General features: G+C 44.1%; 1 protein-coding gene and 1 long non-coding RNA gene across 4 annotated transcripts in view; one reads left to right on the top strand and one right to left on the bottom strand.

Moving 5' to 3' along the window:
* The window catches only part of LOC309614378, a 477,476-nt gene that overhangs the window by 168,045 nt on the left and 292,191 nt on the right, over positions 1-17,240 (top strand). The gene's annotated exons all lie outside the window — the stretch shown is intronic.
* The window catches only part of PRKCB (protein kinase C beta), a 311,912-nt gene that overhangs the window by 73,722 nt on the left and 220,950 nt on the right, over positions 1-17,240 (bottom strand). For all 3 annotated transcript variants that reach the window (XM_082362498.1, XM_082362499.1, XM_082362500.1), the window contains exons 8-9: positions 13,458-13,554; positions 6,344-6,490 (exon numbers count right to left, since the gene is read on the bottom strand). In XM_082362498.1, coding sequence (XP_082218624.1) covers positions 6,344-6,490; positions 13,458-13,554 — 244 coding nt within the window. The remainder of the gene's footprint in view (positions 1-6,343; positions 6,491-13,457; positions 13,555-17,240) is intronic.

Here is a 17,240-nt window from a genome sequence, read left to right as displayed (position 1 = left end):
AACAAAAGAATAAAAACAAGTGCATAAATAGGTAATAGTTGGGAAACTTGGCCAAGGCTATACTCAACCTTTTTGTACAGTCTGAATCTTGAGCCAAGGGAGCTGGTGTCAGCACCTTGGAGAGTGGCCCCATAGGAAAGGGGCCACTGGCTAACACTAAATGGCCTCCTTAGTGACACTCAGGCACTTAATACGATCAACCTCTTGGGCATTATTCTAGGAAAGTCAAACACCAGAAGAGGAGGCTTAATGGTTTTGTCTCTCACCTCTCAGCTTTTTATTTTTGATCATCTTCGATGCATACAGAGCAGCAGACCTGAATGGGATTCTTTGAAGAGATAAATGTAATACCGGGGCACTCAGTTTCTAAAGACTTGCCACTTTTCCTTTTAATTTTATAAGCTGCTGACTTCTTCCTACTTGATTTATTCCTGGCTTATGCTATGCTTCAGGAAAAGCAGCACTAACACCTGGCACGTTCCATGATTTGAACACAAGGAAATGTCATCGAGAAGAGAAGCTTAAAGTTTTTTGTTTGTGGGGCACGAAAATTGGGAGTTCTAAAGGTTAAAGTCAGAAGGTCTTTCATGTCACCAAGAAGAATTCCAGCCAGAGCTGAAAAGTAGGGCGTATGGCTGAGACCACTATCTTTCCAGCAAAATTGTTCTCCCAGCGTCCCTTGCACTGAGTCATGTGACTAAATTCTCTGTAATAGCGTGTAGGCAGAAGTGATGGGTGCCACTTCCAAACCAAGGCTTTTATGAAGCAGCTTGTGCCTCCTCTGTACTCTCTTTCCCCCTCCGCACGCTGAGTATAGACAAAAACAAGGCTGTAGGGATTGATGGGGACGGTAAGATGGAAGGAACCTGGGTCACTTAATCACCATATGGAGAGCGTGGGTGAGGTCAGGAACACCCATCTTGGACTGTTACATGAATGAACATTAAATTTCTATTGTGTCTGAGCCAGTATAGATGTAGAGGTCTTTTTGTTATGGCAGTTGAATCCACCCTAACTAATAAAGGAGGTTAGGTGTGTGGGGTCAGGAAGAAGAGATGTCCTCTTTTTTTTTTTTTTTGCCACGCTGCATGTGGGATCTTAGTTCCCCAGCCAGGGATCAAACCCGTGGCCCCTGCATTAGAAGCACAGAATCTTAACCGCTGGACCGTCAGGGAAGTCCCAGAAGAGACATTCTGAGATTTCCATTTACTCCCTCCCCTCTTTGCACAGTTAACTTAGCTCATCCTTTAGATAAAGCTCAAGAGCCTCTTTCTCCCAGAAGCCTTCCCTGACTTTGGCCGGGGCCGATCCCACTCCCGCAGGCTCTCCCAGCACACGGCAAACATCACAGCTGTACTTTACACCTGTTAGTGTGATTTTTTTTTTTTTTGATTAACGTTTATACTCCCACTGGGTTTTTGAGTATGCATTTTTCAAAATTCATAGAATGATACACTTCCTTGTGCATTTTGTTGTATGTAAATTTTATTACCTTAAAATGATGAAAAACAAATATTGAATTCTGGTTAAATGATATGCATGCTGAAGAGTTCAGGGGTGAAGTGTACCGATATCTGCATCTTGGTTTGAAACGCATTAAAAAATGGGTTGACAAAGAGATGGAGAGACATGTGATCACGCATATACAGTCAAATGCTGACTGCAGAATCTAGGTATTGGGTATCATGGGTGTTCATTGTATAATTCTTTTAACTTTTCTGTATTTTTAAAATTTTTCCTAATAAAATGTTGGGGGGAAGTTCAATGAGAGTAGGGACTCTGAGTACGTTACATAAATAGAATTATTCTATGTACAGTGTATTTTATATTACTAATCCTAATGTTCTGTGATTTGCTTCCATTTTTACCTGATACTATGTCATGGACATCTGTCCATGATGACAGATAGACAGACAGAGATATGAGAGACACAAAGACCTCATTCTTTTGAAGGTATCATGGATACACCATTATATGTTTAACTTTCACGCTACTGATAAACATTTGGGCTATTTTCATTTTTTTCTATTACTGATCTTTTCCTATGATAGCTCTTCTGTGCTGCTGGATTTGAGCTTCTATATGTTAGCTCTAGGTCCACCACAACATGTTCCTGCCTTCCCCACACCACCAACCCCCCCCAGCAGGCCAGTATCCTCCACAGGCAAGTGTCCACGAGTATAAGAAAATAATAAGAAAGCCCTCATTCAAACTTCCCAGCATGATTTTCTAAAAACATCTGGATCATACAAATCATTACCACAAGCACATCTGAAGTCTCAGAAAGCAAGTGATATTAGCATTAATTAAATATTCAATGGGTATTTATTATGGCACTTTAGAATTAGGGGAATCAAGTCTGTAATATACAGAGTTGTATTTGTGCTGTGTATACACCTTATCAGAGACTTGCTGCGTTTGCTTTATAAGCTCCACTTGTATAATCAGTCTGAACAGTGCATATCTGCCCAATTTATATATCTGGAGCACAACTTAAACTGCAGAAATCACTCGACAACCACAGAGGTAAAATTCTTGAAAAGTGTAAAGGTTGGCAAAGCAGAAGTCAAAGGTTCAAGAAATCAGAAAAAATAGAGAGGATAAAACTATAAAAATAAACATTAAATAACAAATGAATAATACATGCAAATGCTCTGCAACAGAAGTTCTAGAGGGCGTCTATCTCCAAGTAAGCCAGACATGCCAAGAGGCCCTGCCCTGGTGCGATAACGCTCCCAGGGAAACGCTTTCACATGGTCAGGAAAGCAAACTCTCCAAACTTTTCTTCTTTTTAAAGTTTTTGAAACAGGGTTTACTCGTTTGGAACTCAATGGCCTTCACACTTGCTTTGTCCCTTGTTTCATTTTCATAGGTCTTAGCAAAATGCTTGTGTCTCTCCCTAGTCGCTCCACAAATTATTACTGTCTCTAAGAGCATGTTTTTCTGGGCCAGATCTGATACAGTGGGCCTGCGGGAGGGGAGGTGTGAACAGATGACCCAGCGGTCCATGTCTTTCATCTTTGGCGGGGGAGCGGTTACTGCTGCTGTGTTCTTCCATTTAAGGGGGTTGATGTATATACCCCACAAGATTGCAAAGCGGTAAAAGTAGGCATTCAAATATAAAACCACATTAATTTAAAACCACGACTGGCAAAACAAGAGTTGCAAAGGATTACTCTATGTTTTAAAGGATGGTAGGGGCTTCCCTGGTGGTGCAGTGGTTGAGAATCTGCCTGCCAATGCAGGGGACACGGGTTCGAGCCCTGGTCTGGGAAGATCCCACATGCCGCGGAGCAACTGGGCCCGTGAGCCACAACTACTGAGCCTACGTGTCTGGAGCTTGTACTCTGCAACAAGAGAGGCCACGATAGTGAGAGGCCCGCGCACCGCGATGAAGAGTGGCCCCCGCTCGCCGCAACTAGAGAAAGCCTCGCACAGAAACGAAGACCCAACACAGCCAAAATGAATGAATAAATAAATAAATAAATAAATAAATGTAAAGGGTGTTATTTAAAAAAAAAAAAAAGGATGGTAGAGGTTTTTGTTATTCTAGTTTGCTTTCATGACATACTGTTGTTTTCCTCTGTGATTTATTGGATGCCACATCCCCAGTCTGGAACAGAACTCTCAATTATTATAACAGTTTCCATGGAAACATATGATCTAGTCTCTCTCATTCCCTCACTGTTCCCCAAGACCCACTCTCCCACTTCTCTACCCACCCCCCAACCCCAATCTTTTCTGTAAGACCCTCCAGAACTTCCATTCCTCAGTCAAAAACTCTCCAATCTGTATTGTTGAGTGATCAAAAAGGTGAAGAAATGTGTGTGTGGTCTGCTAACTTTTGAGGCAACAAGGACAAGAATAAATATGCATATTTATATTTGTTAAATTAGCAGAGAGAAACTGGAAAGATGCAAATTAACAAATCAGTTTGTATACGGAGGGCAGTAGCAGCAAGGGGGCACAGAAGGATGTGAACCTGAGTGGGAGCAAAACTTCTCAGTGTTTATCCTTTTAATATAATTTTAATTATGAACCACGTGAAAACACTGCTTATTAAAAATATAATTTAATTTTTTAAAACTCCCCGACAGCCTCAGCTTATTAGAAGCTCCTCTTCATTTAGGCTTCATTCTTCCTTGTCATCATGGAAACACCCCCATCTCTGAAATCTAAATGTCCCTAGTCTTCCTAGCATTTTAAATCTCTTGGCCTCACCCACTTGTTTCTCATCCCTAGGCCCCTAGACTCCTTCTTTCTCACCAAGGTTATAACCCTCTTTTTGCTTTGACTTCCTTCCAGTGTGGATGTCATTTTTATTCATGTTTTCAGTACACTTTTACTGAGGACCTGCTAGAACAGGCTCTGTTGGATCTGCAGTGGGCACTCCTCTTCCCAGAATCCTTGACTCCCTTATTATTGTGATCTTCTAGGGCACTGATCCTGCTAACCACCACCCTTAGCTCAAATCCACCATCTACTTCCCCATCTCCACCCCCAGGCTGCTCAGAGCTGCTGGCAAAAAGACCACAGTGGCATGGACCTCTACCGTCACTACTGCTTATTCTCTAGCCTTTTGGACCTCCAGGCTGCTCAGCAATCTTATTCCGTGTTCCTACTCTCTATTCTCACTCCCTGCCAAGGCTCTTCAAACTCTGGGCCACCACCTCAGATTCCTTAGTCCATCACAGCAGACGGATGGACCTTGTGGCCCATAGAGAAAATTCACGCATTCAGTCTAGACCCTGAATGAATTCAATCCACAGGCACTGGAAGTACAGCGGTGAACATGACAGAGCTCCTGGCTCTTGTGGAGCTCAGGTCTTAGAACAAGGAGACAAACCAACAAACAAGCAAGAGAAGTATCATCTGGTGATGGGTGCTAGGAGAGAGTTAAATATAATGGAGAATGAATGAGTGGCTCTTTGAGTGGTAGTTAGGGAAGACTTCTCAGAAGAGGTGATATCTAAGTAGAGATGGGAATTACAAGAAAGAGCCAGCTCTGCAAAGAATAAAGGGAACAGCATCACAAAAGCTCTAAGAGAGGAAGGAGCTCTGTATGTCTCAAAGAACCTCATGTGGCCCAAGCACAATGGGTGATGGGGAGAAGGAAAGGAAAAGAAGGTATCAAACAGAATAATTTAAATTGATCAGAATTTAAAGAGTGATGTAAGCCAAGGACACAGTATAGAATTTATTCTATTTGTGAAGTCATTGGAGGGTTTTAGCATGGGAGTGATTTGACCTAATGTAAGTTTTTAAAAATAACTATGGCTGCTGCATAGAAGTATATTAATTATAGGTCACAAGAGTGGAAGCAGGGAAACCAGTTAGGAATGTCTGCAGTGGTCCAGACGGTATTGTATGGTATAGATTAGGGCTGCATTAGTGAAGATGGAGAGAACTCAGTAAATTCATGATATGCTTTGGAGGAGGACCTATCCAGACTAACTAATGGATTATGCATGGCTGGGGTAAGGGGAGGACAAAGAGAAGTCAAGGATAACTCCCAGATTTTTGACTTAAGCTACAGAGATGGGGAAGGAAATTTGATATTTTTGCACACCTGAGTTCATGGTCTGAGATTGATATGAGACATACTGGTGGCACACACAGGGATTAAAAGTCTCACAACACTAAACAAGTCAGGAATACTTATAACACAATCTCAACTTCAGTGAAACAGCATCTCCTAGTACCTATAATAGCATCCAGAATCACTCTACGAGTCCCAGGGTCATCCTTCAACTGTGCTGCTGTTCGAAAAGAACCACCTCCATTCTCAGCTGCAAGAGTAATCTTTTCCAAAACCAAGTCTGATCACGTCACTTCTCTGCTTCAGACTTTCAGTGGCTCCCCCCTGCACTGTGAATAAAATCCAAACTTCTCATCACAGTTTCTAAGGCTTTGCATGATCAGGCCCCTCCCACCTCTGCAACCTCACATCCTGCAACCTCCCCCTGCTCATGACATTTTGGCCCCAGCACCTTCTGATGGTGCCTAGAATGTGCCCAGCTCTTGCCTACCTCAGGGCCTTTGCACTTGCCGTTCTCTCCGTTGCGAACATTCCTTCCTAGCTCTTTGAATGTATGGCTGGTTCATTCTCATCCTTCAGGTCTCAGTTTCTACGTCACTTCCTCAATCTGAGTGGGTCCCTTCTTGATCTGTCTGTGACACAGCACTCCATTTCCTTCACAGTATTCGTTACCAACTGAAGTGTAGCTCTATTTACTTTTCACTCTTTCCCTCACTGGAATGTAAGCCCCATATGAACAGCAAATGTGCCTGCCTTGTTAGCTGTTCCTTCTGGAGCAGGTGCCACCACCCAGCCATACTGTACCTTGCCAAAGCTGCCTTTTCCAAGCACCATCAGGAAGTGAAAATCAGTCAGTTTCATCCGGTCCCTGTTCCCGTTGTTGTCAAATTTGGATATGGTGTTAGTCGTCTTTTCTTCAGGAGCCTTGGTCCCCTGATTGATCTTGGCCCTCTGGAGGGAGAAGCACACAGAAAACATCATCAGAGTTTTGAGGATGCCCTTGTACATGCTCAAACTCACATATAGGCTGCAAGCTGTGGTTCCTGCAGCTCATGCCCCCAGCCTGGTGAAAAGCATGGCCCAGCTTCCACAGTGCAAACCCAAAATGTGGAGGCCAGCCTTGGCACCTCATTTCTCTTTCATCCCTCGTGTCTCATCCACCACCAGGAACAGTCACTGCTTCCTCCCAGCTGTCTCTAGAATTCCTTCTTCTTTCCATCTGCACCAATACCACCTGTCATCATCTCTCACCTGGACAACCCACCTTGGTTCCCTCCACACTGGGCTTTACATGTAGTCACAGTGATCTTCCACTTCTTCATACTCAACCAAGTCACCGCCTGCTTCAAATGCTTTGGTAGTGACCCATCATTTTTAGGATAAAGACTTCGGTGCTTTCACTGGCCCAGACGGCCCAGTACGATCAGGCTCTACCTGCTTCTCCAACCTCTTCAACCTTTTCTCGGCTCCTTCTTCCCTGAAACACAGCTTCTTCCTCCTTTCCCATCTTTGAGTCCCAGTTCCCTCCCACTCCAGGGCCTTTGCACCTACTGTTGCTCCTGTGTGGATGACTGTTCTCTCCCCTTCGCCAACCTAGTTACCTCCTGCTCCACGTTTTCACTTCCTCGGGGAAGCCTTCCTTGATTCTCTCTGTCTGGATGGGCTGTGCCTCTCTGCTCCCTTCATCCACCTCACTTCCCATTTACACTGCATGATAACTGTCTGTTCACTTGTTTTCCCCAACAGACTGGAAACCTGCCAGGGCAGGGAATATGTCTCATTCTCCGCAATTTCCCTGACAACTAGGATACTTTCCAGTTAAATATTTTGTTGGATAAATGGATGGATGAGGCCCGTGTCTGTCCTCAGTGCAGCGGGGTAGGGGCCTGCTGCTGTGAGCAGCAGAATGATGACTCAGAATGGCAGCAAATGCTGTGAAAGCAGGGAGAACAGGAGGCCAGAGTATTTGTGATTGGAGTCTAAAGTGGGGGATGTCTTGTGGGACTGAGCCCTTAACCTATGGGGTCCGCACTAACTCCAGGGAGCTAGTGCCAAAACTGAATTAAATTGTAGAACACCTAGTTGGTGCCCACAGAGAACTGGAGAACTTCTTGGTGTGGAAAACCCACACACTTGGTGTCGGAAGTATTGTGAGAGTGTCAAGTTTTCCTCTATAGGGTATGTAGTTTTCAGCATCCGGCTTCTTTCGCTCATCCTAATGGCCTTGAAATTCACTCATGTTGTTGCTTGAATCAGTGATTTGTTCTTTGTACTGCTGAGTAGCATTCACTGTTTACGTTTATTCATTCTTCCGTTATGGGCATTTGTGTTGTCTCCGCTTTTTGGCTGCTAGCAAGGCTGCTGTGAGCATTCTTGGTCCAGTTATCTTGTAGTAAAGATACGTTGAGATTTAAGTGTCTCTGGGACGATCAAGTGTAAATAAATACCCAGTAAGCAGTTGTATTATGTGGTTTTCGGGTTAAGAAATGACATAAGAACTGGAGACAGGGACTTCCCTGGTGGCACAGTGGTTAAGAATCTGCCTGCCAATGCAGGAGACAGGGGTTTGGACCCTGGTCCGGGAAGATCCCACATGTCGCGGAGCGACTGGGCCCGTGCACCACAACTACTGAGCCTGCGCTCTAGGGCCTACAAGCCAAACTACTGAATCCCACACACCCTAGAGCCCACGTGCCACAACTACTGAACCCATGTGCTGCAACTACTGAAGCCCGCACGCCTAGAGCCTATGCTCTGAAAGAAGAGAAGCAACCACAATGAGAAGTCCGCGCACCGCAACAAAGAGTAGCCCCTGCTCGCCGCAACTAGAGAAAGCTTGCACGCAACAACAAAGACCCGACTCAGCCCAAAAACAAATCATTAAAAAAAAAACCCCAAAAACTGGAGACAGATTTGGGGGTTAAAGCATAGAGGGGGCAGTTAAAACCAGATCATTAGGGAAATTGCAAACAAGAAAAGAGCCTTGAACAGAAGTTGCATTGCTTTTTCAGGGCCATGTCCTCCCATCATCCCAAATTCTCACCCTCCAGCGCCCAGAGATTTTCCCAGGCTACCCCAATCCAAACATATCCCTCCCTCCCTCCCTCCCACCATCCCCGTGCTTTATTATGATATCTCCCACCTTCTCTGAGTCCCAACTCAGGACCCACCCAATTCACACACTCCAATCTCCAGCCTGTGAAGATCCACGTCCTGACTATCCCTGGTCCCCAGTCTCCGTTCCAGCCCTGAGGTTTGCTTCCATACACCTGCAGGTCCCAGCACCCCCTGCCAGTGGAGCACAAGTGAGGTGCACACACTTCCCTACTTCTCCATCTGACTGCTTAGAGGAAAATTTTTTTCCTGTTCTTCAAAGAGCAGCAAGTGTCCAACAGCTTGATTCCTCAGTCCTTCAAGCAACCTTCTCTCCTCTGAATTCCACGCTCCATCTCAATTTGCTTGTGTGACTCTTCTCACAGTTACATGCTATAGACTGAGAATGTTTGTGTCTCCTGAAAGTTCATATGTTGACATCCTAACCCTCAAAGGTGATGGTATTAGGAGGTGGGGCCTGTAGAAGGGATTAGGTCACGAGGGTGGAGTCCTCATGGGTGGGATTAGTGCCCGTATAGAAGAGACCCCAGAAGAGTCCCCTTGCCCCTTCTGCCATGTGAGGACATAGTAAGAAGAGGGCCATGGGGACTTCCCTGGTGGTCCAGTGGTTAGGACTCAGAGCTTCCACTGCAGGGGGCATCTATCCCTGGTCAGGGAACTAAGATCCCACATGCTCTGGGCGTGGCCAAAACAAACAAAACAAAAAGAGGTCCATGAGGCAGGAAGCAGGCCCTCACCAGACAACGATTCTGCCGGCACCTTGATCCTAGACTTTCCAGCCTCCAGAACTGTGAGAAATAAATGTTGTTTAAGCCACCCAGTCTATAGTATTTTTGTTATAAGAGTCTGAAGTGACTAGGACAGAATGTTATCTCAGCCTCTAGATGCTAGATCAGAAGTCTAATAGCCTTATCGGTCTGGTCTGCACTAATATTTAAATTAGTTGAGATCTGTTAAAAATCAGGAGATGTCTTACAAAAACCCGAATCCCAGCTTCTTCTAAAGAAGCAGATCTGGCAAAACTGGGCCCCATCCATAAGAATGGGGCATTTAGATGGGACATGAGGTCTCCAGTTGACCGTCATCACCACCACACCCTGCTGTCTCACACTAAGCTTTTCCCCCTTCTTGTTACCTGCCCAGTTCTAAAAACATTTGGGACAAGAACCCTGTCCTGTGTTCCTCTGAACGTCCCATGTCTCCCAGCGGCCTCATGCCTAGCAGGTCCTCCATCAAAGAGCAAACATTTTAAAACTGAGGCCCAAATTTAAATGAGCCTCTATCTTGCTGGGTTGGATACGGCTTCAGAAACAGGAATACACTAATGGTTGCCTTTTCATGTCTGTAATTTAGAGCCCTAGGACTTGGTGCTCAAAGTTAAAGCAAAGAGATGCACTTCTGAGCAAAGAGCCCTGCCTCTTTCCAGACTGCGCTACGGGAGAGTGAAGGCGCCCCGGCTACCTGGGTCCAGGGCCCCATCTCAGATGAGGAATGCCTTTCTTGGCTTAAACTAACCTCCACCCCTACAAGGAGCTCCAACGGCACTCCCGTACCCAGCAGTGGCGGTAGACACCTCTGTAGGCTAGCGGTCCACGTAGATGCTCCCCAACCCCCAAGCAACCCTTCCAAAGACCAGAAGGAGCAGGTCCTGAGCTTGATTTATTCCGGGGGGGTGGTGAGGCAGGGAGAGGGCTGCTAAGGATAACAACCACCTGACATCTGAATGATATGACATGCCAGACACTGGTTTAAATGCTATCTCACTCACTCTTCACATAACCGTAGGAGGTCAGAGGTGCCATGATACATACAGGTGGGGAATCAAAAGCTCGGAGAAATAAAGTAACCTGCCTTCAGCACCCAGCAAGGAAGGAACAGAGCTGGGATTCCAATCCAGGCAGGCTGGCTCTCGAACCACCTGAACAGAATAGGCTACACTGTACACATGTGGCTCCAGGTATCCAGCCAAGACCCCTCGGCCCTCTCCTCTCTATACCTGGGGCTGCTTGCCGCTTACACTTGTGACTCTGCCTGCAGGCTCTTTTCCTGGTTGCAAGAGCAAGCACAGCCCACAGGCAGGCCAAGCTGAAAGTGCTGGCAAGTTAATACCCCTGGAAGCAGCCTTCAGCCAGTGATGGAAGGGGAGCTGGTGGATAATACTTCAGCTGCCTGCCCCTTGACTGGAAACCCTGCGGCCCGGTTAATCCCCGGCAGGGTTAAACCCCAGCTGCCCACAGTGGTAACTTGCTGATAATACTACTTTTCCAGCTTCCTTCCTTTCCCTGCCTCACTTTCCCACTACTCTAGATGCTTTTTGGGGTCACCTCCCAAAGAAACCACCTGCACTTGAATCCTTATAGTCTGTTTCTGGGGAAACTCAGAGTTAGACAATGACCAGCTGAGGGATATTAGAAAGTTGCTTAACCTCTCTGGGCCTCAGTTTCCTCATCTGTAAAAGATAAAGGGGGATGATAAAGGTACCGACCAGTCATGGTGGTTGTAAGGACTGAATTAAATGACTTAATATTTCTAAAGCACTTAAAACAATAAATGGCACATAGTAAGCATTTTATTAAATTAAAAAATTCTAAGCCTGTCAGAAGACCCATTCTGAACCATGCAAAATGGAGTCTTCCCTTCCCTGGCCCATCGGCAAGGCCACAGCCAGACAAAAGTCCCCAAACAGAGCCTCCTCCAGTGTTCTGAAGCATACCACGTGTGGTAACTTCACCAAGCTCACCCTACCGTGAAATTCTATTACCCCAATTTCTGCAGCTCGATTTTACCGTCACTCAGAATTTCTCCAGATAAGAGGCTTGAAAGTAATTTCTGAGTCATTCTGGGTGCTAATTGGTTATTGCACAGGGATTACATTTCTCACGTCCAAGGTCAACTGAAATTCCTCTATGTGTCTGAGAACAATTTTCGGTCTCTTGGAAACATTTTTTTAATCAACAAACTATGGTGTGGAGCAATTACCACTCAGGCATAAACAAGCGTTTGCAGGCTCTTGCGGGAAATAAAGGACACATTTTGTTGCACGCAGATAAAACAGTCCTTTCCTTCAGGCCAATAACTGGCCCAGACAAATGCTCTGTTCATGTAGGAAATGTTTTCCTGGGCGTTCTGAAATGTAACCCTGGCTGCCCTAAGACAGAAGAAATCATTTTGTAAAACTGAGACTTCATTTTATACAAGAAAACACCGGTCTTGTTTTTTTCACCCACAAGAGGACATTTGTAACTCGGCAGCAAACGGACCCCACTCCATCAGAAAGCCGAAGGAAGGAGAAGAAAAGGGTTCTCTGGAAGGCCTGCCCTCCTGTCCTAAAATGTTATCACGGTCCAGTTCTCGACTCTCCTGGGAGGGAAAGTTCTTTCATCAGCTCATTTGGGCTTGAGCGAGCTGCTCTATAAGGATGAACCTCACTGATCAAGTTCACTGGAGAATGACTGTCAAGTCCAAGGTCAACATGTTTATTCCACTTGTTTCCATGAAGGGAAGTCCCACTGGGTCAGAACCGTCACCAGGTTTTATGGAGGGCACAGGCTCAAGACAAGGGTCAGTACACAAGTATGAGTCCTACCAAGTTGAGGGGACACTAAGATGGTTCTTGGAATAAATGCCAAAACCCTTGCTAAAGTCAGCACAGTCCTTCTACTCTGGCCCCACCCACCTCCCAGCCACACCATGAACTCACCCTTTGCTCTCTCTTCTCTACCCACACTGGCCTTCTTTCAGTGTCACAGAGTTGCTATATAACTCCCCACCACAGGGCCTTTGCACCTGTTCGCCTCTCTGAATGGAATGCTCTTTTCCCCTCTTTACTTGGTTAACTTCCCTATTGTTTCCTCAATGACTCCTTCCCTGTCCTCTCAGACAAGGTTACATTTCCCTCTTATATCTTCTCAAAGCACCATGGACCTCTCTTTCACAGAACTTTACCTGGTCATATTCTGCTTCTATTTGCTTGTGTGATTACTTGATGAATAACAATGACAGTAACCTATTTCATTTTAGCTATTTTATACATTTTTCAGAGTTAGTAGGCTGTCATTGCTTATCTAGAATTGATTTCCCATCAGACTCAGTATATTAAGTTTCTGTGAACAAAATAACATGTTTTCCCTTATGAAACTACTTTAAAATCACTCAATACACATATAATGAAGGGACTCAAACCCATTTTCCCCAAAACGTTTTCTTTGTAAAACTGGGATGTGTCCTACATACCTGCTAGTCTCATATATGGAGTTTATTTGGCTCCACAGAAGGGAAGGGGCTTATCCGGGGTAGAAGCAGACCAGCGCTATGGCCCAAGGTCAGAGCCAAGGGCTCTTAATCTTCGAAAGATGCATCCATGGGTATTTCACGGAGTCACCAGCACTATCAATTCCATTTGTTAATATAGCACCATCCTGCCGACAGATCCAAATCCAGATTCTATCCCTCAGCAAGCCTAGTTGACTGAGCTTCCGAAATATCTCTACCCTGTCCACTGCCTTCATTCACCATTACTAACATCCCTGTCCAAGCCACCAGCAAAATGACCTGGGTAGTGAATGAACACTCTCAAGGAAAAGTCTAAATCTGAATGAGGACAGGGAGGCAGAATGACTTTACAAGGCAGGGGACACTTAACTGGGGTCTTGAAGGATAAACAGGAGTTTTCTGGAAAGCAGAACAATATCGCAAAGGCACAGGGTCAGGAAAGGGCTTGGTAGAAACCACACCATAAACAAGAAAAACAGTACAGAGGCAGACTCAACCGGTTCCCACTGATGCCGAAAGAAAGACATCTCACCTCAAATTTCTGCCGCAGTTCCTCGTTGCCCTCACTGCCTTCTGGTGGCACAGGTACGTTGAAGTACTCGCCTTCCTCCTGGCTCAGTAACTTAAACCTAAAGGGAGCAAAGGAAAGACACATTCCATGACTCTACTTAATATCATTTTGTTGATTAGGATAAGGGAGGGAAGTCTATAGAAAGCTCTGCTTTAAAAACATGTGTTGAGGGTTTTTTGTTTTGGGGTATGTGTGTATGTGTGTAGCCAGGGACACTATATATTTTTATAACCATCAGAAACAATTCAGAAAAAAATGGGTTTATAGGATGTAAAGTTCTCTGTCTTGTCTCTCTAAACACACACAGACACACACAATTTTCTTGATTATATCATTCAATGTTTCTAGCTACTTTTTTGGTCCATTATGTGCTTTCTGATTCTGAAAGAATGTTGAGGATCTCCCACTGTCAACATATTCCTATCACGCTGTCCCAGCATTTCTATACCCTCTCACTGTAACATGCTGCCACCCGGCCATCCCAGCACTTGGATGACTCTGGACTTGTCTCACTGACGCCGTTTTTCTATGTAGAAACCTTCCCAAAGTGCTCGGTAGTCAAGCTCCTGAGAAAGTACACAAGCCCTGGAGTCAAACTATGCCTGGGTCCAAATCTCACCTCTTCCCTTGCCTCTTTGGATAATTGAATAAGCTAGGTAGGCCCTCTGAGCCTCGATTTTTCTCATCAATAAATAGGAATAAAAGTCTTTTTCATAGGATGACTGTGAAGCTGAGACATGATGATGCATGTAAAATGATAAGCCTGGTGCCTGGCATTTAGCAAGTGTTCAATAAAAAGTATCATCATCATTGTTACTGATATTAATATCACTATAATAAACAAGATGGTTTCAGTTTGTTTCTAGACCACAAAGATGTTTCCATCTAGTCAGACTGAGATGAGTGTGAGGAAGGAAAAGGGACATTCCAAAGGCACTGGAGTCAGCAGGGGGAAAAAGAACCCAAAACTCCTCACTCCTAGAGACTTTCTAACCAGAATTTACAATTTTCATCACAATTTTTTTCTCCATTCACAAATCTTCCTAGGCAGCTTCTAAAAATAGAGAGATAGGTGACTCAAAGCAGAGATGACAGTTTGAGCCTGGACACCTCCACATTTAATATTCAGTGCTCATCTTCCAAACTGCCAAAGAAATTACCAAAATAAATACAAAAATAAGAGAACATCTGTATCTTTGCTGGAAATCAAGAAGGGTGCTATACACACAGCAGGGACTTTCAGGAAGTTCTGCAAATTAAAGTATTAGTAAGAGAGCAGGGAGCAGTGTTTGGCAAAATTCCTCCACCTTTGTGGATTTTGCTAAATCTGGATGTTATTTTTGACAATGCTTTTCATTAAATCAGCTTTTTGAATAATAAATTCACTTTAAAAAGACACTTTATATCTCTTCCTTGTAAAGAAAGCCAACAACACTTGTTACAAGCAGAAAGTATGTATCTGTAAAAAGTGAAACATACGTAAATCAAAGTTACTCAAAGCCAAGTAGATGGTGTTGCTTACCAAAGGCTCTGAGACTAATGCCTGCCCCTTTTATTAAAATGGGAGATCAGCAAGCAGCAAGGGTTAAAGAGTATTAAGGATACACCAGTGCCCTGTGAGACTTTCTCTGCAGTAAACTCAAGAACTGAAGCAACACCAACAAAAGAATAGTTTGGGGACTTCCCTGGCGGTCCGGTGGTTAAGACTCCACGTTCCCAATGCAGGAGACACGGGTTCGATGCCTCGGGGAACTAAGATCCCGCATGCTGCATGGCGCGGCCAATAAATAAATAAATAAATAAATAAATAAACTAAATTAAAAAAAAAAAAAAAGAATAGCTTTGTCAGGGTACAATTCAATATGGCTGATGCCCCACCATGTACTACCTAAGCCATTTGGGGTCCCATACTTTGGAAAATACACATCAAAGGGGATTGACCAGCTGTGATCAGCCAATGGGAACCTCAACAGGACCCCACTAACAACCCTGGAACAGACCAGCAGGGCCTGGATGAGGGTCAAAAATTCCGATCCATATTCAGCAAGTACAGGACACGTCAGCCCCCGGGGCATTGGTTAGAGCACGGCACCACCACCTCACGTTTGCTGTGGCCAGTACGCTGTCACTATGGCCTCCAAATATGGACAATTGTGCCCATTAGAAAAGAAGAGCAGGAACCCCTTCCGACTTTGAGATGCACAAAACCAACAGGGGGAAGATGCCCCTCCATGGGCAGTAGGACTGCCTGTCGTGCAGCTGACTCCAGCCGTAGCCCTCTCCCCAATATCCACAGGACCAGGACCCTCGATCCAACAAAGAAGAACTCCAAACAATACAAAAGGCTCCTTTCTCCCTTCATCTGGATGTGAAAGATTAGAACAGGGACACTCAACATTTCTGTGTTCACCCTTCCATAAGGAGGGCATGTGGAAAACTCATTAAAATAAAGAGAAACGGGCTTCCCTGGTGGTGTAGTGGTTGGGAATCTGCCTGCCGATGCAGGGGACACGGGTTTGAGCCCTGGTCTGGGAAGATCCCACATGCCGCAGAGCAACTGAGCCCGTGCACCACAACTACTGAGCCTACAAGCCACAACTGCTGAAGCCCGCGTGCCTGGAGCCCGTGCTCTGCAACAAGAGAAGCCATCGCAATGGGAGGCCCGCACACTGCAATGAAGAGTGGCCCCCTCCCGCCGCAACTAGAGAAAGCCCACGCGCAGCAACAAAGACCCAACACAGCCAAAAATAAATAAATAAAATAAATTTTAAAAAAATAAAAAATAAAAAAAAATAAAGAGAAACAACGAGGAATCGGATTCCCGTGAACTAGAACTGGTGCCAAAAGAGAGAAAATTCCAGAAAATATCTAACTCATATTTTCAATGAGATCCAAGAGGTTGATGCATCTATGAAGCGGCAACAATCTGAGCTTAGGAAAGACTACTTTCAGAAGAAAAACATAATTAGTAAATTTTAAAATCCATAGGAGACAATAAACACTAGGATGGATAATTCAGAAAACAACTAGTGAATCAGTGGACAAACTAGAGAACTTTTTCTGGCAGTTGGCTTGATATTTATTATATTAATTAGAGTTGAATGGAATGCTTTATATACCACTAAGAAAAAATGCATATTACCAAAATTAACCTACAACATCAAAGACGGGAATATTGCAACATATATTTCAGCAACGACATAGTATTATCCTTCTTACATAAAAAGTTCTTCTAAATTAATAAGAAAATGATAGGCAAAACACCGGAAATAGTCACTTATAAATCCAAAAAAAAGGCAATATGTAAGTGAAAACATTCAACATAATTAGTAACAAATGTATGTATAATAATAATAAATATTTATATTATAAAATAAGAAAAGTATATATAAAAATGTGTATCATGTTATGTATGTATATTATATAAATATGTATAATTAGTAACAAAATATGTATAGCCTTTGCATCATCTTTGAAATTTATAATACCAGATGTTGACAAGCGTGGGTGAAATGAAAAGTCTCACACAGCATTGGTGAGAATGTAAATTGACTGAAAAAAATTACAGAACATTATGGCAAATACTTGAATAATGCATATGGTCTCAAAGCCATTGATTCCAGGCTTAGGAATTTATTAGGAAATAATTAAAGCCATGCACAAAGTTTTCACTATAAGTATGTTTACTGTAGAATTATTTATATAGGTAAGCATTGCATATCTTATAATAAGAATATGATTATG

This window comes from Balaenoptera borealis (genome assembly GCF_965194805.1).
Source record: "Balaenoptera borealis genome assembly, chromosome: 16".
In the NCBI taxonomy this organism is placed as follows: Eukaryota; Metazoa; Chordata; class Mammalia; order Artiodactyla; family Balaenopteridae; genus Balaenoptera; species Balaenoptera borealis.
This window is presented reverse-complemented; position numbering and strand designations above follow the sequence as displayed.